Source organism: Taudactylus pleione, unplaced genomic scaffold, assembly GCF_031769625.1.
Source record: "Taudactylus pleione unplaced genomic scaffold, aTauple2 ptg000730l, whole genome shotgun sequence".
Classification (NCBI taxonomy): domain Eukaryota; kingdom Metazoa; phylum Chordata; class Amphibia; order Anura; family Myobatrachidae; genus Taudactylus; species Taudactylus pleione.
The window spans coordinates 176,129-203,213 of record NW_028285132.1 but is presented as its reverse complement, the minus strand read 5'-3'; the positions used below and the strand labels follow the sequence as shown (position 1 = coordinate 203,213).

Genomic DNA, 27,085 nt, shown 5'->3' with positions numbered 1-27,085 from the left:
GTCCCAATATTTATGGACCTGACTGTACATACATACACACACACACAGTATGTGAGTGTGTAACCGACTTTAGTGTTAGGGGCTCTGATACTATGGTTACAACCTGTGTTAATTCTCTTTAGTCTTTCCTAGTGCCCCCTCCCAGCCTCTGATGATTACGGACACCTAAAGTGGACATAAGAACATTCCCACAGGTGAGATTGTCACTATCCTGTGATTTATAATTATTCCCATCTTCCAGCCGTCTCCTTGTACAGAATATCACACATTAATAAATAACGCAATAAAGAACATTACTATATATTAGTCTGGATCTTTTTTCCCTCACAAAGTCTGGCCTCTGGGTATACGGTAGACCAGGATGAAACAAGGGACCCGATTGCCAGGTTCCCTCACAGATGTGGCCCTTAGTACATCCCATACATTTTTAGCCAATTTAGATGCACATGTAGGTAACAATTTCCTCTTCGTTGGCCAATACCACTAATATCATCCTCAGTAATACAATAATACAGATCAGTGGTAGATGGAGCATCAGATGTAATATCTCTGTAGTTATTAGGGAATAACAGGACACATGTATTACTAGTGGTTAGATGGCGATGTGACTAAGGTCTGATTCTCAGTAATACAATAATACAGATCAGTGGTAGATGGAGCATCAGATGTAATATCCCTGTAGTTATTAGGGAATAACAGGACACATGTATTACTAGTGGTGTTAGATGGAGATGTGACTAAGGGCTGATTCTCAGTAATACAATAATACAGATCAGTGGTAGATGTAGCATTAGATGTAATATCCATGTAGTTATTAGGGAATAACAGGACACATGTATTACTAGTGGTGTTAGATGGAGATGTGACTAAGGGATGATTCTCAGTAATACAATAATACAGATCAGTGGTAGATGGAGCATCAGATGTAATAACCCTGTAGTTATTAGGGAATAGCAGGACACATGTATTACTAGTGGTGTTAGATGGAGATGTGACTAAGGACTGATTCTCAGTAATACAATAATACAGATCAGTGGTAGATGGAGCATCAGCTGTAATAACCCTGTAGTTATTAGGGAATTGCAGGACACATGTATTACTAGTGGTGTTAGATGGAGATGTGACGAAGGCTGATTCTCAGTAATACAATAATACAGATCAGTGGTAGATGGAGTATCAGCTGTAATAACCCTGTAGTTATTAGGGAATAACAGGACACGTGTATTACTAGTGGTGTTAGATGGAGATGTGACTAAGGTCTGATTCTCAGTAATACAATAATACAGATCAGTGGTAGATGGAGCATTAGCTGTAATAACCCTGTAGATATTAGGGAATAACAGGACACATGTATTACTAGTGGTGTTATATGGAGATGTGACTAAGGGCTGATTCTCTATCACCATATTTCTTAGAGCTGATATAGAGTGATACAAAGAAACTAACCTTTGTTCCAAAATATAACCCCTCACTTATCACCCGACCACCTACACACACACATACACCTATTGCCTCTCACAGTAACTACCTGAGTAAATAGAGCTTTTTTTGTAATTTAAAACAACCTTTACCATGAGAGCTCTCAGATTTCAAAGTACATCTTTCGGTGGTGCACGTTTAAGTATGATCCCTGTTTTTTGTATACACTAGATAAGTGAGCTTATCTAGTGTATATGCTATATTAAAGACAAAGACAGGAGTTAAATGACTGGGAATACTATGGCTTTGATTCAATTAGACGCAAAGGGGTGAGTTACCGCTGCGACGGCATGAAATCGCAACCAACTTACCCGCAACCTGCTCCGCTCATGGCCCGATCTAACCCCGCAACCGTGTATATTTATATGAGTGTGGTGGCACCGTAAGTGTGGCATATAACTGTACTTACTTGTGGATGCGACTGTCATGTCTAATTGAATCGACTCTAAATCCTGGGGAGTGTCACAGTGACATCACTTATATCTATAGTAATAATACAGGGACATGACTGGGGAGGTGAGGGGATCTGGAAGTGTCAGTGTGACATCCCTTATATCTATAGTAATAATACAGGGACATGACTTGGGAAGTGAGAGGGACTGGGAGTGTCACAGTGACATCACTTATATCTATAGTAATAACACAGGGACATGACTGGGGAGGTGACGGGATCTGGAAGTGTCAGTGTGACATCCCTTATATCTATAGTAATAATACAGGGACATGACTGGGGAGGTGACGGGATCTGGAAGTGTCAGTGTGACATCCCTTACATCTATAGTAATAATCAGTGATATTTTTCAGGGGGAACGGTCAGGAACACACTTCCTGAAGCTCTTTAGCAAATTTACGTCATCGGGTACGGTGTTCCTGAACCTGTCTGCAAAGAGGATTTTAGGGGCACTTGCAAAAACGAGTAATTGGCCCCGGACCGGCAGCCATGCTACAATGGCAATCATCAAGAAGAAAGGGACAGCCGTAGCATTTCAGATAAGCTGCCAGCTATGAGACAATCATAGCTCATTGACCAGCAGCCAATCAGTAGTGGCTGCCGGTCTGTGAGCTGTGATTGGCTCGCAGTCGGCAGTTTTTTGAAATGCTGAGGCTGTACCTCAATCTAGATGACTGTCAGGACCAGCTCGTGCAGTGCGAACTGTATGTGGTCGGGTGTTCAAGAATATTGAAAAATGGCGCTGCTTGTGTATAGTACTTTTGTGAACAGTGGAAAGAATAAATATACTTATCCGTATAAATGCAGTTATAGACGTCAGTCCTAAGGTCCTCTCTTTGTCTTTACCAGAGGTCCCGCAGATATAGGGAAAAAGGGTATATATATGACGTCAGTGTGAGATGTTCTTAAAATTTATAATATATACTGTTTCTTCAAGACTTAATTTGAAGAAAGAGAAAGATGAGGCGTACCCCAACTCACTGAATATAGAGATGGGTACACTCCTATAATGATATCTTTGATCTATCACAAGGTATGTATCCACACCTAGAACTTACAGTCCTATCAAGCGGTGCAAAACATATAAAGGTATCTTTAGTTTCAAACAGAATACTTGAAAGCAGAGAAGCTTACCAGTACTCATAAAACTGAAAGTTGTCCTCCACTTATAAAGGTATCTTTTCATTCCTCCATAATCAACAATGGGTATTGCAAAGTTTTTCCATAAAAATAAATTTATTTTAATGACAAAAAGCATTAAAACATATAAAACATTCTCAGAGGGATATAAACCGCAATGTGAACAGCTGAGGTATACATATGGTGTGGAGGTAATTAGGGTCCAGTCCCCAAACACATGTCCAAATAACTAAACACCTCTCCGCACCTACCTCCAGTATGTTCGCAACATGCATTAGTCCAAGTGAGAATGTCCCCTTCTAGCCAACGCGTTTCGAGACTGAGTCTCTTTATCAAGGCATGAAGGTAAATTGCTGAGTTTCCAGTTTATATACCAGTCTCCCTGGAATCCAAAAGATGGCGTCTTCGCTACTTCCGGTCCGCACGAAAATGACTCCTCCTTCTCCACTGGATAACAGCGGACCCTCCTTTATCCACTTAGTCCCCGCTGCCTTCCTCCCCATAACAAAGTGGGACCGACTGCACACGCGTAGTCCACATGATCGCGGGTCGTCAGAACACAATCTCCGGGTCTCCACCGGAAGCTGTTATCCAACTCCAAAGGATTCTGGGAGATGTAGTCTTTTCCTTTTAGACACAGTCCCAGACCGAGTATTCTACAAGTCTCCAACGTAACTTCCGTTTAAAACATAGTGGATTCTGGGAGATGTAGTTTCTCTTTTTGAAAACGGAATGGTCACAAGTTTGGATGAATCTATTAGACAGAATCAAGTGTTAGTATTAGGTAAATCAGGTCTTTAACAATATACAACTGGACCTTAAAAGTGATATCCCATATTAAGAACAGATAGTAGTTTAACACATTAAAACTCAATTGGATGTGAATAATTACTAATAAAAATAATATTAATAGCAATAATTAGGATTAAGAATAAAAAATTGAAACACTAAATAAAAACCATTTTAACTCAAAATCTTGATTGAGTCCTCTTGGATGGAGGGTTTTAAGTTTAAATATAGTCTTCATCTCCGTTTTAGCAAGATTTTGTTCGACATTTTTATCCCTCCAGGACGCTTTCACATGTATCAATCCTAAAAAACGTTTGATATGTGAAACTGAACAATCGTGTGATTTTAAAATGATTAGACCGAGAATGTGTGGTAAGTCCTTTTTTGATGTTCCTAAGGTGTTCGGAAAGTCGCACTTTTAAAGGTCTTGTGGTCCGTCCATTATACACCAATCCACAACACATTCTACAAGATAAATTACATTTGATGTGTTACATGTTATAAAATCTTGTATTTTAAAATTTACACCATTGATCTGTACTTCTGTATGTTTCATGTTGTTATCCTTGACATGCCTACAGCCCATACACAATCCACACCGATGGAAACCCTTTGTCCGTACAAGGGGCCTGATTCAGACCCACTCGCGAGCGGCTGTCCGCCCGCAAGTGGGTCGATGTTATGGACTGAGCATGCGCACGACGGAGGGAGCTCCGTCATGCGCATGCGCCAGACGCGACGAGCGAAGGAAAGTCCTTCGCTCGTTGTGTCTGATCAAAGGGGGCGTGTTGTCAATGTTGATTGACAGCACGCCCCCTTTGGTGGGCGTGCCGGGGGCGTGCCTCCCTGACGGGGGCGTTCCCACGGGAACGCCTCCCGTCAGAAGCCGGCCCAATGACATCACTAGTGATGTCAGTGGGAGTGATTTTGGCTCTGATAGAGCCAAAATCACTCCGGAGCTTGCGGTTGAAAACCTCAACTGCAGGCTCCGGCTCGCAATTTCGATGGTCGCGATGGTCACGACCATCGCGGCCATCACAATGCACGCTCGTATAGCCTGTGGGTGGTGACCCACAGCTATACGAGCGTCCAGGAGGACGCTCCATTTTCATGGAGCCCGGCCCTCATTCAGAGCGTGCGCTCTGCTCAGAGCGTACGGCTCTGAATGAGGGCCAAGGTTCCTTGTTGGTATAGGTAACATGCTTTTTACCAAGAAGTTCTTAAAATTCTTAGATTTACGATAAATAAAAGTAGGATGGTCTGGGATTACTTCTCGTAATACAGGATCCCTTTGTAAAAGGTGCCAATGTTTCCGAAAGATTTTTTCTACTAGTTTATGTTGTGAATCATAACCAGTAATCATAGCCCATTTAAGCCTATCATTTTTACTGTCATCTTTCTTTACCCTGTTAATACCATATAAATTCGATCTCTCTTTCTCCATTGTCTCTTGTATAGCCTTATCCAGACCTTTTGATTCGTACCCCTTAATTAAAAAGTCATTTTTCATCTGAGAAATTTGATCTTTGTGTATATCCTCTCTGCTGCAATTACGCTTAACCCTTAGAAATTGACTTTTTGGTACTTCTTTTAACCACTGCCTGTGATTTTGACTATCTATTGGAATAAAGGAATTGATATCCGTGGATTTTTTATAGGTTTTTGTGTGAATCTTATTCTCCTCTATGTAAACAGTCAAATCTAAGAAATGTATCTCCAATTGACTGTATGTCAAAGTGAGATGCACATTTACATCATTCACATCCAGGTATGAAAAGAATTGGACGAGATCATCTTCTGTACCTTTCCATAGCAGCATCACATCATCGATGTAACGGTACCATTTAATGAGGTTTGTGCCCCAAGCTATGCCACTGTACACATGAGTCTCTTCAAAGAACCTCATGAACAGATTGGCATAGCTTGGGGCAAACTTAGTCCCCATAGCTGTCCCTGTGCGTTGGAGAAAAAATTTGCCATTAAAAAGAAAATAATTATTTTCTAAAATAAACTTAATGGCTAACAACACAAAATCCTTCCTTTCTGATGATAACTCCATTTTCTCCAAAGACCATTTTATCGCCTCTAGGCCTTTTACATGTAATATACAAGTATATAGGGACGTAACATCGGCCGAAGCCAACCAGATATCTTCTGCCCACACAAAATCATTATTTTCCTCCAAAATGTCACCTGTATCTCTTAAGATGGATTAGCAATTACCAATGGCTGTAAAATACCATCTATGAGTGATGACAGGTTGGAAGTCAAACTATCCGTCCCCACTATGATAGGTCTTCCCGGGGGATTTCGTAACACTTTTGTGCACCTTAGGTAACACATACATCGTGGGAATTATGGGATTTGTATGTGGTTGGCTCCAGAGGACATCCCCACCCTCCACCCAGCCACTGGTGAGGAAGCTTTATGATGAAGGAAAAGTGAGGGGGGAGGGAAGGGGTGGCAGTGTTGCACAGAGCGCAGTGCACTGTCAAACACATACTGACCTGCAGAGTGCTAACAACCGGAGCCGCCACTGATGGCTGTCATTCCTGGACGGATGCGGGTCTGGTACCTATCACCCCCCAGTCCAGAGGTCAGTTACAGTGTTCCTTGCCCTGTGCTCCCTGCCCCCAGTCCAGCGTTCCCTCACAGACCAGTGTTCCCTGCCCTCCCCCCATTTGTACAGCATTCCCTGTAATGTGCCCACCCAGGTCCACCCTTCCCTACCATGTGCCCTCCAGTCCAGCATTCCCTACCATGTGGCTCCCCCATCCAGCCTTCCCTGCCCTGTGTCCCCCATTAAGTTCCAACCTTCCCTTTCATTTGCCACCCCCGCACCATGTCTAGACATCCCTGTGCCTCCAATAGATCCAGCCCACCCTGTTTTGCACTTCCTCTTAGTCCAGCCCTTCCTGCCCTGCATACCAGCTTGGTCCAGCACTCCCTACCCACAGCCCAAACTTCAAATTTAAAAAAAAAATTGGTTACACACCAGCTGATGCCCCACCCCAATTTTAGCTCTGCCCAGATTGCCCACAGCCCCTTCCCCCAAGAATGGTTCCACCCACCTATTTTTCTACCAAAATAGCACTGGTAATAATACAGGGACATGACTGGGGAGGTCAAGGGATCTGGGAGTGTCACTGTGACATCACTTATATCTATAGTAATAATACAGGGACATGACTGGGGAGGTGAGGGGATCTGGGAGTGTCACTCTGACATCACTTATATATAGTAATAATAGAGGAACATGACTGGGGAGGTGAGGGGATATGGGAGTGTCACAGTGACATCACTTATATCTATAGTAATAATACAGGGACATGACTGGGGAGGTGAGGGGATCTGGGAGTGTCACAGTGACATCACTTATATATAGTAATAATACAGGGACATGACTGGGGAGGTGAGGGGATATGGGAGTGTCACAGTGACATCACTTATATCTAGTAATAATACATGACAGTACAACTAGGGGATGTGTCTGGGTGATGACTATATTATTGTGTGTGTCAGGTTCCTATAAGGTGTCAGGATGTCACTGTCTATGTCTCCATGCAGGAGAGGGTATATATAGAGGAACACGGGTCTGTACAAGGACGTGATGATGGAGAATCACCGGCCCCTCACATCACTGGGTAAGAGGTGACTGTCATTTATTGTACAGGGTAGAGCAGGTATGGGAGCCCTATATACACACATTACCTGATGAGCACATATATACAATTTACTCAGTCACTGTGTTTCCTATAGATGGACCCAGTAATAGAAATACCACAGAGAGATGTCCCCATCATCTTTATTCACCGGATTGTACAGAGGAGAGTCACAGGACCCCACAGGAGCATCAGGTAGATACCAGTATACCAAAGTGATTGTGACTATATGATCTATAGAGAATCTGTGTGTGTATTATACACAGATTATTTTACTGTTTATTCTCAATTAAATTAGACTTGATTATTTTATGGGTCATTTAGAGTGAAGATCTTGCTGATATTAAGGTAGAAGATACAGAGGGAGAAGAAGAGACGTATGTGTCTGATATGAAGGCAGAAGATATAGAGGGAGAAGAAGAGACGTATGTGACTGATATGAAGGAAGATACAGAGGGAGAAGAAGAGACGTATGTGACTGATATAAAGGTAGAAGTTATAGAGGGAGAAGAGACGTATGTGACTGATATGAAGGCAGAATATATAGAGGGAGAAGAAGAGACGTATATGACTGATATAAAGGTAGAAGATACAGAGGGAGAAGAAGAGACATATGTGAGGGGTGATCAGGAGTGTAAAGAGGAGGAAATCCCTGGAGATATCAACACAGGTGAGTAATAAACACTTATCTCAGAAAAGAGTCACATACTCTGTTCAGTCACTACAGCAATCTATTATCCTACACCCTCCTCTGTCAGTACAAACTAATGAGTAAAATGTATATGCACAGGGGGGGAAGCAGGAGCCATCTGCCATTATTATACTCCTGCTGTCCCCCCTCACATCATGTCACTGTGTGTTACCAGCCCAGAGATCTGACCAGTCTCCTCCCCACACTCTCTGGTGTATCTCATACATCAGCAGCCATCAGTCCCTATTGTACTCCTGCTCTCCTCCTCACATCATGTCACTGTGTGTTACCAGCCCAGAGATCTGACCAGTCTCCTCCCCACACTCTCTGGTGTATCTCATACATCAGCAGCCATCAGTCCCTATTGTACTCCTGCTCTCCTCCTCACATCATGTCACTGTATGTTTCCAGCTCTTAGATCTGACCAGTCTCCTCCCCACACTCTCTGGTGTATCTCATACATCAGGAGCCATCAGCCCCTATTATACTCCTGCTCTCCCCCTCACATCATGTCACTGTGTGTTACCAGCCCAGAGATCTGACCAGTCTCCTCCCCACACTCATGATATCTTTGTCTGCTACAAGCTACTTATGTTCTTTACTGTCCACTACAAAAATGACCTTTGTCGATGGTCCTCCCCATGCCCTTCAATGGGGTATTACCCATGATCCTTCCTGACCACTACTGCCTGACATGATCAATGATCACTAATGGTAATAACATCTTTGCATGTGATTTCTTGTACTGATTTTATTCTGTTGTACCAGAGATATGAACCAGACCTGTATAAATATCTTTTAGGAAAGTATTAAATTTTCTGCCTGGAGGTCCACAGCGAGAGCAATGGTGGATCCCGATTGTTAAAAATGTGGATTTTTCGGTTCCATTGTGCATGTTCCAGTAGATCCCCTTAGAGGCTAGAGCGTATCTAACCTCCAGTAAAGATATTAATTCCTAGAGAGATACAAACTGGTTATTTTACATTTACTGAGATAGAGATCCGGAGAGTGTGAGGACACAGCAGGATGCAACTAGTATGACCTGTGTGTGATATAATGTATAGACCATGCCTGCACTCTGTTACACATACTGAGATGGAGATATGGAGAGTGTGAGGACACAGCAGGGTACAGCTAGTATGTCCTGTGTGTGATATAATGTATAGACCATGCCTGCACTCTGTTACACATACTGAGATGGAGATATGGAGAGTGTGAGGACACAGCAGGATACAGCTAGTGTGACCTGTGTGTGATATAATGTATAGACCATGCCTGCACTCTGTTACACATACTGAGATGGAGATATGGAGAGTGTGAGGATACAGCTAGTATGTCCTGTGTATGATATAATGTATAGACCATGCCTGCACTCTGTTACATATACTGAGATGGAGATCCGGAGAGTGTGAGGACACAGCAGGATACAGCTAGTATGTCCTGTGTGTGATATAATGTATAGACCATGCCTGCACTCTGTTACATATACTGAGATGGAGATCCGGAGAGTGTGAGGACACAGCAGGATACAGCTAGTATGACCTGGGTGTGATATAATGTATAGACCATGCCTGCACTCTGTTACACATACTGAGATGGAGATATGGAGAGTGTGAGGACACAGCAGGGTGCAGCTAGTATGTCCTGTGTGTGATATAATATATAGACCATGCCTGCACTCTGTTACACATACTGAGATGGAGATATGGAGAGTGTGAGGACACAGCAGGGTGCAGCTAGTATGTCCTGTGTGTGATATAATATATAGACCATGCCTGCACTGTGTTACACATACTGAGATGGAGATCCGGAGAGTGTGAGGACACAGCAGGATACAGCTAGTATGTCCTGTGTGTGATATAATGTATAGACCATGTCTGCACTCTGTTACACATACTGAGATGGAGATATGGAGAGTGTGAGGACACAGCAGGATACAGCTAGTATGACCTGTGTGTGATATAATGTATAGACCCTGATTCAGAGCCGTACGCCCTGACAGAGCGCTCGCTCTGAATCAGGGCCATCCCTCTGAAATTAAGAGCAGCCTCCTGCAAGGCTCCACCGCAACAGTCTGCCAATTTCCCCTGTGGTGTGTTGTAGACACTTTAAAGGGTTGTGATCAGTCACCACAGTAAATTACCGGCCATACAAATGGAGCTTTAGCTTCTTCACAGTCCAAGCAATTTTCAAGCATTCCTTTTCAATTGTGGCGTACCCCACCTCCTGGAAAGACACAAATTATTCTAGCGCCCGAGTCAGACCAATGGGGAAATCACCTGCTGCAGTCATTTATATTGTGACCCCCACAAAAGCAACAGAAAATTAAAAAAACTCCTCTGGTCATTTCATATCAGTCAGAGGCTCTTATCAATTCTGAAAAATATTTTTTAGTTTATTTGTAATAAATACTTAGGTGTTAATCTAATTATTTGTTAATTGCGAGGTGCAATTTGCTGTTTTCTCTTCGAATTAGCACAGCTAATTAATTTTGCAATCCAATTAGCAACTTGCACTGAACCAGAGTAAATTTGCATTTTTCCATTTGCACCTCCCTGAGGGTGAGAGATGGAAAGGAAAATCTTTATTTTAAGAACCCCTTGGACATCCCCCCTAATGACTAATCAGGCATTTGGAAATTTCAAGTTAGCTTAATTAGTCCAATAATTACATGTCATTTTTGAGGGTAAAAAAATGGCCTCAAATTACCCCAAAATTAACTTTTTCGTTAGTTTAGGAACCCCAAATGTAATTAGTTTTTTTTTTATTGAAAAATAATTGTTTACTTCATTTTTTTTTACAATTTTTTAGTTTCCACAATGTAGCCCAAAATCTCCGTGTTTCCTACTTTTTTTGCAATTTTCATTTAATTAATTTGAGATTAAACAAAAAAGTTTGCTTTTTTATCATTTTTTTGCATCTTTTTAAACAAGAACACAAATCAGCCATTTCACACCATTTAAAGGCCTTCAGTACTTTCCTTATGCCCACAAACAGCCCTATACGGTCCTGCTAAAAAAATTATCAATTTTGGGTGGTCCAGGATGGTCTCCCCACTTTTTCATGCACTTCTCTTACGTCGCATTTGGCAGTCAGTTCGCACCCCTCCACTGCGAGCACCGTGAATAGGCATTTTTCATTGGATTGGAGAATTCTCGGGAGCGCGCATTTGTGCAAAGTCTGTGAGTTTCATGAAACAAACTCGCTACTCGCAATTAGCACCTAATTGGAATGTCCCCTTATATTGAGGATTAGAAAATAAACACAAATAACTACAATGTTGCTAAAAGAATGACATGGCATGAAGTCATCTCATAAAGGATTATCCTACACTGATAATCAGATTAGTAAATTCAACACAGGAACCACATAAAAAATTAATAATAAAAATAGTTTCTCAATTAGATGAGATTCAAAAGACAATGTCCAAAGTCATGAAATGATCCCATGTATTTCCTTAAGGTGACCATATCTCTCTCTTAATATTTCAGAAGAAGTTTAATGGGTTACCTACTCCTTACTTAGCCGACACAAGGAAAACCAGATAAGCGCTGGATGGCTGTATATTGTTGCCGCACTGAGTCTGGACTTCAGTGTAGTACATCCGCGGCTGTCACAGATTTTTAGTCTCTGTGGTTCCCGATCACGGCGTACTTGAGCTGCAGGACCCGCCTCCTCTAAGCTTTTTTGCCGGCAACTGTCACAAATATAGCCGCTCGGGCTCCCCATCTCTAAGCAGTGTGCTCGGGCTGCAGGACCAACCAGCTTCACCAATATAGCCGCTCGGGCTCCCCATCTCTAAGCAGCGTGCTCGGGCTGCAGGACCCACTGGCTTCACAAATATATCAGCACAGACTCCCTGTCTTTAAGCTGCGTGCTCGAGCTGCAGGACCCACCGGCTTCACAAATATAGCCGCTCAGGCTCCTGGTCTCTAAGCATCATACTCGAGCTGCAGGACCCACCAGCTTCACAAATATAGCTTCCTGGGCTCCTGGTCTCTAAGCGCCGTGCTCGGGCTGCAGGACCCACCGGCTTCACAAATATAGCCGCTCCGGCTCCTGGTCTCTAAGCAGCGTGCTCTGGGTTGTAGGACCCGCCAGCTTCACAAATCTATCTGCTCAGACTCCCTGTCTTTAAGCTGCGTACTCGAGCTGCAGGACCCACCGGCTTGACAAATATAGCCGCTCGGGCTCCAGGTCTCTAAGCGGCGTGCTCGAGCTGCAGGACCCACCGGCTTCACAAATATAGCTGCCCGGGCTCCCGGTCTCTAAGCGGCGTGCTTAGGCTGCAGGACCCACCGGCTTCACAAATATAGCCGCTCGGGCTCCCAGTCTCTAAGCGGCGTGCTGAGGGCTGCAGGACCCGCCGGCTTCAAGGGCCAGTGTAATTTCAGGCAATAATCTGACCCTTGTCCTTCTTGGTTAATAAAGGAGAATAGTCCCAATTCGTGGCTCACCATAGGAAAATTATAGAAGATAATGTGGACACCAATTGATGCGGACAGCGATGCGTTTCATCCACAACTGTGAATATATTTAAGTTGAAACCTCCTGCTGTAGCAGTTTCCTTCTTAAATAGGCCACAAGATGCTCCTGCCCATCTGGTCCCTTCTGGCTCAGTACTTCTCCGTCCGTACTGTGACCATTCAGTCTGTACAACAAAATTCTTACTGTAGTCTGGCACCAGCAGTACTGGAGCTCTTGTACCAGAGACATTTTAAATGACTGAAATTCCAGCTCACAAGAGTGTGTCCAGTCAACTACCTTGGGGAGCTTCTTCTTAGTCAAATCTATAAGGGTTTTGGCTACAGAACTGAAGTCAGGGATAAAGCATCAGTAGTACCCTGCCATTTTTAATAAGGCCAGGGCCTATCTCTGGGTTGTGGGCGGGGCCAGTCTCTACTTTCGCTGGTTCAGGCTTCACCTTACCTCCCACACGGTGCCCCAGGTACTGTACATCCCCATTTGGCACTTGTCTGCCCTGATGGTCAGACCTGCCCACCGAATCCTTTTTAACACCAGCCCCACATGCCTCAGGTGATCTTCACAAGTTCCACTGAAGATGGCGGTCATCCAAGTAGGCCTAAGCAAAATCTCCGTACCCCTTCAGTATGTCATCGACAATGCTCTGGAAGGAGGCTGGCGCATTCTTCATCCCAGATGGTCTTGAACTCTTAACAAGCCAAATGAGGTGATGAAGGCAGATCGCTTTTAAGCCTCGGGGGTCATTGCTATCTGCCAATGCCACTTGCTCAATTCAAAAGTGGAGATGTATTTTGCTCCTGCCAACTCGTCTAACAACACATCAATGCGGGGTAAGGAATAAGTATCAGATTTGGTTACCTCATTCAACCGGCAGATATCTACACAAAACCACGTGGTACGGTCCATCTTGGGAACCAATACAATGGAGGCAGGCCAGGGACTGTTACACCTAGCACTAACATCTCCTGCACCTCATTGTAGATTTTCACCTGCGCCTCTGATGAGACCAGATATGCAGGTTGCCGAATTGGCCTATGCTCACCAGTGTCTGTGGTGTGCACGCAAAGAAGCCAGACCAGGCTTCCCACTGAAATGGGCTTCAAAGGACTGCTGAACTGACTCAAGATCTTGAAAAAAGTTCAGTAAAGAACTGAAACGTTGACTAATTGTGTGTCACGTATCGTTTATCCATTGAGATTATGCCGCGAGTGCCGCACCTTGGCTATCTGTATATATATATATATATATATATATATAATAATGTATGTATGTGTGTGTGCAATGCATTTGTTAAAAATGTTTAAATACATTTTCAATAAATTGCACTTACCTGTGTTTCCCTGGAAGTCCGGGGGATGTAGAGCTCTCTGTGGGCTGCTGGATCCCCAGCCACTTCCAGAGAAAAATGGACTGTCCCCCCCCCCCATGCAGCCTCATGCCTGAAAGAGGTGCATGGGGAACTGGCCAGTGCAGTCAGCTAATTATTTTCAGCGAGCTCCAAAGTGACCAGGAGACTACTGGCTGGGGATCTTGTCTGCCTTGTTCTGGAGCCCAGATTCAGGTAGAAAAGGTGGCCAAGTCCCCCTCAGCAGAATCCTGGAAGTACATATCGTAGGGAAGTTTTTTCTCATCCCAAACATGCCGGCACCTGGGCGTCTAAAATGACGACAGGTGGGCTCAGGCATAGAGGAGTAAGCACTCACCACTGTCCATTAGGGACAATGTTAAAGTTGAGCATGCCTTGTGCATGCAAGGCAAATGCACTTGATCAGGTAATAACTACAGGGTGCACTAACCCCTTGTGGTATTGTGTATTGGAGTAAGATAAAAGAAGGCATGTGAGCCTGTTTCGTTTGAATTTTTTTGAACATCAAGAAGGTATGAACTGCCATATCATCTGTATGCTGTGATACTCCCGAGGGGAAATGTCTTTTTTAAAACTATTTGAGCAATAAACATCTTGACTTTGAGATGACTTCATCTGTATCCTGCGACATCAGAATTGCACCAAGCGCTATTCCATTTTCTGACTGCTTTAATTTGAGCCCAGTGTCTCCGAGTTCAAACCCGCTGCCAGCTACCCTGCTGGGCCTGGTCCATTGCGAGGGACCAGTGGGTATCAGCCAACACCAGTCAGGAGGTGTGGCTGCAGCTAGTCTAAGCATATGCAGCAGAGGCAGTTCAGGTGCCGATGTAGGAGCCTGAGAGAAGTGCTTTTCAGGTGCCAGTCCAAGATCTTGGTGGTGGCAGCAAAGTTGCATGCCAATGGCACAGTGGGCAGAGTCAGTAACAGGTGGTTACTGATGGTAAGAGGGAATCCCTACAAGATCCAAGATTGAAATGGGATCCCCCCCCAAGATCCAGTGGGATCAAAAAAATATCTGTGGCTGTTGGCGTAGGCAAGGTTATCCGGTCACAGTTACCTATTTGCTATCTGACTTCTACATTCACAACTGAAACTTGGAAATAACACTGACTGTATGAGATGTTGGGGTACAGCTGGGCATGTCTTATTATGGTTACACAGTATGGAGATGTTGGGATACAGCTGGGAACGTCTTATTATAGTTACAGAGTATGGAGATGTTTGGGTACAGCCAGGCATGTCTTATAGTTACACAGTATGAGATGTTGGGGTACAGCCGGACACGTCTTATAGTTACACAGTATGGAAATGTTGGGGTACAGCCTGGTACATCTTAGTTACACAGTATGAGATGTTGGGGTACAGCCGGGCATGTCTTATAGTTACACAGTATGGAAATGTTGGGGTACAGCCTGGTACATCTTAGTTACACAGTATAGAGATGTTGGGGTACAGTCGGGCACATGTAGTTACACAGTATGGGGATGTTGGGGTACAGCCGGGCACTTCTTATAGTTACACAATATGGAGATGTTGGGGTACAGCCAGGAATGTCTTATAGTTACACAGTATGGAGATGTTGGGGTACAGCCTGGTACATCTTAGTTACACAGTATAGAGATGATGGGGTACAGTCGGGCACATATAGTTACACAGTATGGGGATGTTGGGGTACAGCCGGGCACGTCTTATAGTTACACAATATGGAGATGTTGGGGTACAGCCGGGCATGTCTTATAGTTACACAGTATGAGATGTTGGGGTACAGCCGGGCATGTCTTATAGTTACACAGTATGAGATTTTGGGGTACAGCCGGGCACGTCTTATAGTTACACAGTATGGAGATGTTGGGGTACAGCTGGGTTTGTCTTATAGTTACACAGTATGAGATGTTGCGGTAGAGCCAGGTACATCTTATAATAGTTACACAGTATGTAGATGTTGGGCTACAGCCAGGCACGTCTTATAGTTACACAGTATGGAGATGTTGGGGTACAGCCGGGCATGTCTTATTATAGTTATACAGTATCGTATAGTTCTGAAGTGATGCTAATTCCCATATAATTTTTCTGTTCCCAGCAGATGGACACAGCAGCAGGAATAACTCGGGGAGACATCTCATATTATCTTCAGATTGTAACCTAGCCGATAACTTGTCACAGGACTCTCCAGGAGAAAACCCCATTACCCCCAGTATACATCCAGCATCTCACAGTGCAGATATCTCATCTGATCCCTCTAACCATGGGGAATGCTCCCCTGATACTCCCAGTAGTGTTACACACAGCTCAGATCACACAGCTGATAAACCATTGTTATGTTCTGAATGTGGGAAAAGTTTTACCAAGCAGATCAGTCTTTCTGTACATCAGAAGAAAGTTCATGCAGCTGAGAGGCCTTTTCTATGTTCTGAGTGTGGGAACTGTTTTACACTGAAAAGATATCTTACTAGACATATAAAGCTTCATACACGTGAGAGAACATTAGCATGTTCTGAGTGTGGGAAATGTTTTGCGCAGCAGAGCAAACTTGGTATCCATCAGAGAACTCACACAGGTGAGAGACCATTTCCATGTTCTGAATGTGGGAAATGTTTTATAGAGAAGTCGGGTCTTGTTACACATTATCGAGTCCATACAGGTTTGAAACCATTTTCATGTTCTGAGTGTGGGAAATGTTTTACCTGTAAATCAGCTCTTGTGACACATCAGAGAACTCACACAGGTGAGAAACCATTTCCATGCTCTGAATGTGGAAAATGTTTTACACATAAATCATATCTTGTTACACATCAGAGAAGTCACACAGGTGAGAAACCATTTCCATGTTCTGAGTGTGGGAAATGTTTTACCTATAAATTTGCTCTTGATACACATCAGAGAAGTCACACAGGTGAGAGGCCATTTCCATGTTCTGAGTGTGGGAAATGTTTTACATATAAAATAGCTCTTTTTACACATGAGAGAAGTCACACAGGTGAGAAACCATTTCCATGCTCTGAATGTGGGAAATGTTTTACACTGAAATCACATCTTGTTACACATCAGAGCAGTCACACAGGTGAGAGGCTATATTCATGCTCTGAGTGTGAGAAATGTTTTTCAAATAAATCACATCTTGTTACACATCAGAGACATCACACAGGTGAAAAACCATTTCCATGTCCTGAGTGTGGGAAATGTTTTAAACAGAAATCACATCTTGTTACACATCAGAGAAATCACACAGGTGAAAAACCATTTCCATGTCCTGAGTGTGGGAAATGTTTTAAACAGAAATCACATCTTGTTACACATCAGAGATATCACACAGATGAGAAATAATTTCTTCAGGGCCCATAGGGGAGACCTTGGGATGTAGGTGGTAGTTGAGGACCGAGCACCAGACAGTTAAAGCTTTGCTCCCAGGATGCAATGGTCCTTTTCCCAATACCTTGCCCCGAGACAGAGGCACTTCAATTTCGTTGATGCCTGGCCGGAGTCGGGTCACCATTTTAACTGGGATGTTTCATGCAGTCCAAAAGCTTTTATCATTTTTCTTTATTTTTTATGCTTCTGAGCGGGCAGCAGCAGACTGTGGGATGTCTGTGCTGCCGCTCCAACACCCCTATGGGCACCACAACGTCAGCTCCGCCTTGTGCTCTCGGCGGGCATCCCGTGGACATTGCTAGCCAGTTCCATGGACAGACTTAGACTGCAACACAGATTCTAAGGGGACAGGTAAGGCGGGTCGCTGCTATGGTGTTGCCACAACAGGTAAAAGCAATACAGGTACCTCCTATGCATTCTCCATGGGTAGACACTCAGTACAGAGTCTGGTGGCTACCTCTACAGCCTTTCAAAATATGTTCCAAGGTGGGAAGCCGCTACCCAGTGAAGCTAGGTACACACTGACTGATATATTGGCCGATCAATTGATTGGCCAATATCTGCTGGCCATCGCCAAGTGTGTACCTGCGATATGTCTGTGATCCACATAGTTCTCAGACATATCGCATTGGCTGTGCTGCACAGCTGATGGATAGATATGTCTGCAGACATACCTGTCCATCGGCAAGTGTGTACTGGCGGTCTGCATACTGCCCGTACACAGCGGCAGCCGCCAAGGAGGGGGGTGGGACACGCCGCTTGGCTGCTGGGACCCACGGCTAGAAGCAGATGGCCATTCAGTGTGTATGAACAATCATCTGCAGATATATCTGTATAGTGTGTATCCAGCTTAAGTCTACTAAGCGTCCTGTGTTATCTTCACAGTCCACGCAGCTGTCATCTGAGGAGGCAGAAGATACTGATCTCTACTGCGGAGTCTCCTTCGGGGGAAGAAGCATAGAGTCTAAAATTAATATACCTGCTTTGGTGCGAGCAGTTAGATCTATCTTACAAAGAGAAGATGAGCCCGCCCCCACATCAAAGCACCCACTATTTAAATGATAAAACGTGGCTTCAGCAGAGTTTCCGCTCTCGGATCAACTAGTTGAGCACATGGCAGCAGCTTGGCAGATTCCTAGTAAGAGGTTTCAGCCCCAAAAACGCCTGACCTCTTGTTATCCTTTACCTCCAGCTCATTGTACAAGATGGGAGACTCCCTCAGCAGTTGATTGCCATGTTATGCATTTGATTAAAAGCGCTACATTACCTATCCCTACAGTTTCCTCACTGAAGGACCCTATAGATAGAAAGATTGAAACTGGCCTTAAATCTGTGTACTCTCTTTCAAATGCCATTACTTGCCCAACCATGGCTACTGCATGGGTGGCTAAAACAATTGAGAGCTGGGCACCCTTGAAGAATCTTATCCCTCAGATGCCTCTTGGGATCAGATGTCTTATGTAGCTCACATAAGAGATGCAGCTTCATATATTCGAGAAGCATCCTTGGATTCCAGTCTCCTAGCTTCTATATCTTTGGCCATGGCGATGTCTGCCCTCCGAATTCTGTGGCTGCAGTCATGGATGGCGGATTCAGATTCTAAGAGTCTTAGAAGCATTACCTTACAATGGGAAGATCTTGTTTGGCCCCGACTTGTACAAGATTGTGGCCACATTAACAGCCTCAAAAACCGCCTTTCTGCCATCAGCAACTACTGCAAGGCCTCGGACAACGTCCTTTAGGTCCTTTTATCCCAAAGGCAAACCTAAAGGTCAGTCCTTTCCTAAGCAATCGGCTTCCACTAGGGCCACAAAGCATAGGACCAAGCAGACCTGGGCCACCAGACGTCCTGCTTCAAAATTCGAGGACAAGCCTTCAGCCTGATGGGGCGGGCCTCCCCCTGGGGGACCCCAGAGTAGGAGGCCAACGTCTTCAGTTTGCCCAGGAATTGCGTCGAACAACCACAGACGTGTGGATAAGAGACTTCTCACAGGTATGCCCTCTCATTTCAGAGATGGCCACCCCACCACAGGCGCTCCATCAGACCTGAACAGGGCCCTGCTCATCCAGAAAGCCATTAAAGTGGAGGTAATAGTTCCAGTTCTTCCTGTCAGTGAGGGAACGGTTATTATTCTACCCTGTTTCGGTGCAGAAACCAAATGGGTCTTATCGGCCTATCCTCAACCACAGATCCCTAAACAAATTCATCAGGGTGCCTACATTTTGCATGGAAACTCTGCGCTCTATTGTACTGGATATGGAGCCTCTGGACTTTAAGGTATCTGGATATTCAGGATGCGTACCTACAGCGTCCTCTTATCAGCGATCTCTGGTTTGCTGTGCTACAGCAACATTTTCACGGGTCTTTACCAAAATTATGCCGGTCATGGCGACCAACCTGTGCTGTCATGGAATCAGCCTGCTGCCATATCTTGATGACCTATTGCTCTTGGCAAGCTCCCCAGTGGTTCCTCAATGCCACCTTCAGGTAACCCATGCCTTCCTGCAGAGGCACACTTGGTCAATCAACTGGAAAAAGTCCTCCCCGAACCCTTCACAGAGGATGGTCTGTCTGGAGCTCTTTTAGGTTCTCCGGGTCAGAGAATCTTCCTGACAGCAGACAAGATCTACACACTGAAAATAAGTGTGCGCAGATTCCTACGCAGTTGCCGAATGTCAGTCCACTCAGCAATGCAAGTTCTAGGATCCACTACATGCCCCTGCAACAGCTAATCCTATCCAGGTGGAACGGGTTGCCCCTTTGGATCAAAGCTCAGACAATGGTTCTTTTTCCAGAGTTTCGTCTGGTGGCTACAGACATCCCATTTAACCAGAGGTCGCCCCTTTTGGATCCTGGAATGGGTACTCCTTACAACGGACGCCAGTCTCCTTACAACTGGAGCGCAGTGACCGGTCACCACTCCTTCCATGAGCGTTGGACATCGGCTAAGTACGCATTCTCACATGGGCTGAAGGTCACCTCCTGGCCATCTCCGCAGTGTTCATTCTGAGTTCTAAATTGGGAAGCGGACTTCCTCAGCCGTCACAACGTGCATACTGGTAAATGGTCTCCACCCAGAAGTCTTTCAACTCCTAGTGGACAAATGGGGCCTACCAGAGGTGGACCTCATGGCTTCCAGACACAATCACAAACTGCAAGTGTATGGGTCCAGAACATGGGACACCGAGGCAGCCTTCTTAGACAAAATGTCCGTGAAATGGACCTTCCATCTGGCGTATCTATTCCCTCCAGTCTCTCTTCCTCGAGTTCTTCAGAAGTTCAAACAAGATGGAGGCACTGTTCTGCTGGTGGCCCCAGCCTGGCCCAGACAACATTGGCACTCAGATCTTTGGAGCCTCTCCATAGATGCCTTGTTCCTGCTACCTCAGCAGCCATACCTGTTGTCTCAGGGTCCTTGTCTTCACCCACACCTGGAATGTCTGTCTTTGATGGCGTGGCTCTTCAGAGATCCCTCCTGAGGTCTAAAGAGTGTTCTTGCTCTGTAGTCAAGACTAGGCTGAGCGTGCAAGCCAGCCTCTGCCCGGATTTACCATAGAGAGTGGCATACATACTTTCAATGGTGTGATGCCAAAAACTATGACCATCAGGTGTTTAGGGTTTCTAGAGTGCTGGCCTTCCTCCAAGCAGAGTTGGACCTTGGACTCTACCTTACCTCGCTGAAGGAGCACGTCTCTGTTCTGTCCATTTGGTTCCAGCATAGAATTGCTTTACTGCCGGATGTCCATACCTTCCTTCAAGGTGTCCTCCGCATACAACCTCCCTTTGTCCCTCCTGTGATGTTGTGGAATTTGTCAGTGGTTCTTCAGGCCCTACAGGGCACTCCGTTTGAACCTTTTGGAATCTGTGGATCTCAAGTGGCTCAGAGCGAAAACGTTTACTTCTGGCTATGGCGTCCACCCGAAGGGTGTCTGATTAAGGGGTGCCCTCATCCCATTCCCCATTTCTAATCTTCCATCAGGACAGGGTAGTTCTCCGAACTCAACCTGGCTTCCTATCCAAGGTGGTTACTCATTTCCATATTAATGAGGAAATCCTAGTCCCGGCCTTTTATTAACCTGACCTCCTTCGATGTGGTCCATGCTCTCAGGATCGACGTAGACCGTACCAGTTCTCTGAGGAAAACAGACTCCCTATTTGTGCTCTATGGATTTCACAAGAAGAGATGGCCAGCTAATAAACAGACATTGGACAGATGGCTTTGCATGACTATCTCCCAGGCTTACACGCAGACAGGCCTTCCTGTACCGGCTACTGTCACTGCCCATTCCACTTGCTTTCAGTCCCTCGGCAGCTCAACGTGGAGTCTCAGCTGAACAGCTTTGTAAGTGTGCCATATGGTCCTCTGTCCACACCTTTCTTAGGTTCTATGCCTTCGATACACTTGCCTCTAGGATGCTTCATTTGGACGCCAGATTTAACTCTCAGGAGTGTCCCCACCATTGATTAACTGCTTTGGGACATCCCCAAGGTCTCCCGGTGGAGCCCTATGGACCCTGAAGAAGAAAACAAGAGTTATGGTAAAACTTAACAAAGTTAACTCTTTCTTCAAAGTCCACAGGGTACCCGCCCTGATGCACCTGGCTTCTATGGGCTATGTTTCCCGGTCACATGTTTTCTGTCTGTGTGAGTGTGATTCTTCTGTGCACCAGTCTTCTCTCCTCTCCTCCGGCCTTAGGCTTGTTATAAACTGAAGTGGCTCGGGGGCAGGGTATAGGGGGAAGGCCTGTTGAATCTTGGGGGCAAAGCTTTAACTTTTTGGTGCCCGGTCCTCAACCACCACATGTGGACCCTATGGACTTCGAAGTAAGAGAGTTAACAGGTAAGGTAAGTTTTACCATAACTCTCGTTTTCCATGCTCTGAGTGTGGGAAATGTTTTATAAAGAAATCCGCTCTTATTAGTCATCAGAAACATCACACAGGAAAAAAACAATGTGTATGAGCATCTAGAAATATATAGAATTTGCAGCGGTATTTGCAGTACTGTATTGTTATTGAAAATATTCAAAACAAACATGAATACAATGTTAGCCTAGATTGCTGTCCCTGCTTAGCGAAGGGTAAATGACATTTGCATTATCTCACTATATACTAATATATAACACTTTTATTTAGGGATGTGCAGGCTCGGTTCTACTCGGTTCCGTTCGTTTTTTTTTACCGAATCTTATTGGCTATCCAAAACTCGTGACAGCTGAAACCCAATAAGATTCTGGAAAAAAAAACGAACGGAACCGAGTAGAACCGAGCCTGCACATCCCTACTTTTATTATATATCCACACGGATGTCACCATCCTAGCTCTCCAACAGCTTTCCTAATGTAATGGTTTTCAGTTTCCTTATTCCATCAGATCAGAGTTTTCCAAACTTCGCTATTACAGGCCAGGTATTAATGATATCCATGCTTGAGCACATGTCACTTAGTACCTCAGTCAGTTTGATTTAACATGGATATCCTTAAACCCTGGTCTGTAATGGCAGAGTTTGGGAATCTCTGTATTATATTATTATTATTGTGCTATTGGCCTATTTGTGCAGTAACAAGACCACATGATGTAATATAGGGACATAACTAATCTGTCATCATAATGTCCTGGGGATGTAATATGGGAAGTGGGAAACTATGACATCATGTGATGACTGGGCTGTAAGTGATGGTGTGAGATGGGTGATATAATGACATCTGTAACCTCTGATTTTATCTCACTGGATCCAGTATTCTCTGGTTGGGTTTCCTGGTAAATGGATCTCTAATCTCCTTACAGCAGTCTGATGTCTGGTTTCTCCTAATTAGATTCTCTGTAACCTACTATTTACACTATTCCATAAGATAAGGACATTAATATCATGATCACTTATGTAATTTATACATTATTAGATAATGTAATTAGTGTTGGGACACAGGAAGCTGCTGGTCCTGGTATAAACCACTAACAGTAATGTCCATTAAGTGCATCAGGCTCCCGATATCCCCAGCAGAATACAGATGTGAGCAGGGTACGTAGTAATGGAGGAATAATACAGGGACATCACAGGATAAGTAGGATCAGTACAGATTGTCCTCAGTATGTCCTGCACTGTCTCACCTCCCACAGTGGTGACACCACCAGTAATGTGCAGGGTCAGGAGATGGAGATTATTTGGTAGTGAGGAATTCACAGAAAGGACAATACAAGCTTTGTTATACACCTACAAATATATGAGATAAAGAGTTTGGTAACAAGTAAGAAAACCGAACGCTGTACGGACCTGTCTGACGTCCATGTGGGGTAACACAGCTGCGTGTGGCACTTGTTAGTATTTACCACACTTTTTTTACCTGAAAGTTTTTGTACATTGTTAGTAAAGCTGGAATGGACTCCAGTTGTCCTCTCGGTGGTGCACATGTTCTGTGATGGCCTAGGTGTAAGATCTAGTGATTTGCTGTAAGACAGGATTTAGTGGAAACTCTGATGTTACCAGAGATGTCACAAGGAAGTATAGAGGTTTCTGCATGAGGGTGAGTTGTGTCTCACGGGCTGGTCACACTAGGCCACAGCTGGCAGGAGAAAATAACAGAGATAGGGACAGGGCAGTCAGCTATAGACCAGGGTATGAGGTCAGGGCCACAGGAGAACAAGCTTCAGGCATAAGCCGGGTCAGTATTGGTCAGTCAGACATTTACTATGACTCATTCAGAACTGGATATAAACTGACATAAAGCTGTATTACTCTGTCACTTTAGGTACCGGTGATTATAGGTATATATATTGGGGTGATTATAGGTATATATTGGGGCTGCACCAGCTCTTCCTATTCCCAGGTTCTTGTAATGCAGTTTTTATTCTTTTGTGTTTTAGCTTTATCCTAACTTTGCTCTTAGTATCTTTATACTGTGACTGTCGTAGTGTCCATTTCTCATACCCAAACAAGGAAGGTTTTGTCTTACACGTGTGCCCCTCTCTCCTGTCTCCTGTCACTGTGACACCGCTCTGGTGTTGGGGATTTGCTCTCTGATGGGCACCTGCATGGATACACTGGCCTGTCCTGTTATTACCTCCTATCATGGTATATATCAGCATTATGTTAGTACATATGAATTAGATAATATGTCATCTCTATTGTATGTGTGCCATGGAGGGAATGACAGCACTGTGCGAGTATCATATCCTGCAGCTTATAATACACGAGTAATACAGAAATGACATATTGTACACAAGTCATGAATAATAACAGGAATTGCTCTGTATGAGTAACTGGACATTACAGGACTATTATGTGCAGGATGTTACTCTCATCATTAATGTAAGGACCATATTATACCAAAGAGAGAAAGCCAGGACAGCTATTCCTCATGGATGGCTCCTAATACGTACAGACCCCACCTGATGGAAAATGCCAGGATGCTGCACATCTCTGAGCGTTGGATGTATGATCTGTTATCTATATACAGGTGCACAGCACAGCGTCACTGCACCAGTATGCCGGGAGCCTCACATCATTACTCTGTACTGTTACCTAGCTGTATCCATGTCAGTCTTGTCTGATCATAGCGGTAATGGAGTTGTATGAGCTGACATACTCTGTGCTGCTGTTACCATTCTCTTTGTAGTTACAGATTTCCAGCACCACCCACATTATCTGCTGCTTGTGTGTCTGCCCCCAGGTTTGCAGGATACAGCAGCTGCTCATTTTATAATCTGCTTTTCTTGCACTATTCTAGCAGCAAAACATTCACACAATATTATAGTAAATAAAGTAATAAATATTCAATAAAATAACATTCCAAGTGTTACTACAGGAGGAAACTATATTGTAATCTTGCAATAAAATGACTCTGTTGTACAAAATTCTGCCTCACTGCTGTGTTGAGTATAACTTGGGTGTAAAGGGGCCTATCCATTAGCAGATCTTTCTGATAGACTAAAGATTTATCTTTTGAAAACGCCTGGGGCTGCTGTGACATATCTGACATGTACATGACAGATTTTTTGCAAACGACGAACGATATCGCATGACATCATTCTGGGAGTGGATTTTTTTTTTTTATGTTTCTATTCATTTACATTAAAAAAATCGTTTGTCGTTTACCTCAATAGATATTTCTAATATCTGTCAGCGATAAATGATAATTGACCAACATATTGGAGAGACAAAAGACAAAATTTGTCAGCCGCGGGAGTCCGCAATTTTATCATTCAGAGCCTACTATCCATTAGCAGATAAATTGAACGATAAATCGTTCATCTTTCAAATTTATCTGCTAATGGATAGGCCCTTTAAAGGAAAGGGCGAGGTGTGGGGGAAACGAGGGAGAAGGTGATATATAATAATATAATGGTCAGTAATCGGGAAATATAATTAATTGAAAAAAAAACTACAAATGTACGTAAAGCCCATAACGTGGTGTAACGGGTACGAGGACCCGCGTATAACGTGGCGTAACGGTACGAGGACCCGTGTATAGTGTGGTGTAACGGGTACGAGGACCCGCGTATAACGTGGCGTAACGGTACGAGGACCCGTGTATAGTGTGGTGTAAAGGGTACGAGGACCTGTGTATAACGTGGTGTAACGGGTACGAGGACCTGTGTATAACGTGGTGTAAAGGGTACGAGGACCTGTGTATAACGTGGTGTAATGGGTACGAGGACCCGCGTATAACGTGGGGTAACGGGTACGAGGACCCGCGTATAACGTGGCGTAACGGTACGAGGACCCGTGTATAGTGTGGTGTAATGGGTACGAGGACCTGTGTATAATGTGGTGTAATGGGTACGAGGACCTGTGTATAATGCGGTGTAATGGGTACGAGGACCTGTGTATAGTGTGGTGTAATGGGTACGAGGACCTGCGTATAAGTTGGTGTAATGGGTACGAGGACCTGTGTATAATGTGGTGTAATAGGTACGAGGACCTGTGTATAATGTGGTATAATGGGTATGAGGACCTGTGTATAATGTGGGGTAATGGGTACAAGGACCTGTGTATGAGCCTGTCTGGGTCACAGCGTCTCCCTATGTCAGTAATGTGTATCTGCTCTGTCAGTCATACTGATATAATAGGACAATACCACCTTATACATGGACACATGTAGCTGCCCCTATGCACATTCCCCACCTTTAGTTACAGGACTGGAGGAAGTTACATTATTGCTGGAACCATCTATGATAAATCTCCACATTTTCTCACATGATAACGTTAATAACTAGTGTTACAGATGTTTGTATTATAGTAGGGATTGGACATAAGGAGAACATAGTGTCAGTGTAATTAGCATTCATCACACAACATTGTTTAGGCCTAAGTACTGATCCCGGAACATCGATGGTTTCCGATGTTTCCACACAAGACTCCTCATCGTCTCCTCAGGGCTGGCTGAGCTGACTCCTCCTGTTACTAATAGTGGTGGACTGGCTGCTGCTGTGCTTCATGCTCTGCAGTGATCACATATTGCTCCGCAACCATCTGACTGTCCTGACAGACTGTGAGCATAACCAATCAGCCGGGCACTCAGTCACTGGCAGGCAGTGATACGCTGAGTACCACCATCACGTCATAGACACAGTGATAGGCTCAGAGTGACTGCCCGCCACCCAAGACACCTGCTCCTGTGCTGCATGGCTGACTGATAATCCTCTGCATTAGGCAGG

The 27,085-nt window shown here is 44.4% G+C and overlaps 2 protein-coding genes across 2 annotated transcripts in view; one reads left to right on the top strand and one right to left on the bottom strand.

The window, feature by feature from the left end:
- The window catches only part of LOC148477268 (uncharacterized), a 145,834-nt gene that overhangs the window by 95,090 nt on the left and 23,659 nt on the right, over positions 1-27,085 (bottom strand). The gene's annotated exons all lie outside the window — the stretch shown is intronic.
- Positions 171-17,465, top strand: LOC148477269 (uncharacterized). Its single transcript, XM_088456953.1, has 5 exons — positions 171-194; positions 7,427-7,503; positions 7,619-7,716; positions 7,846-8,191; positions 16,144-17,465. The coding sequence occupies exons 2-5, from the start codon at positions 7,470-7,472 to the stop codon at positions 17,385-17,387; spliced, it is 1,722 nt and encodes a 573-aa protein (XP_088313079.1). The 5' UTR covers positions 171-194; positions 7,427-7,469; the 3' UTR covers positions 17,388-17,465.

What these genes read in the sequence shown, in the direction of transcription:
- LOC148477269 (XM_088456953.1), top strand. Translation starts at nt 7,470, where the DNA reads ATGATGGAGAATCACCGGCCCCTCACATCACTGG. An exon ending in CCGGCCCCTCACATCACTGG is followed by an intron (nt 7,504 to 7,618) that starts GTAAGAGGTGAC and finishes TGTTTCCTATAG; the next exon opens with ATGGACCCAGTAATAGAAAT. An exon ending in CCCTGGAGATATCAACACAG is followed by an intron (nt 8,192 to 16,143) that starts GTGAGTAATAAA and finishes TTCTGTTCCCAG; the next exon opens with CAGATGGACACAGCAGCAGG.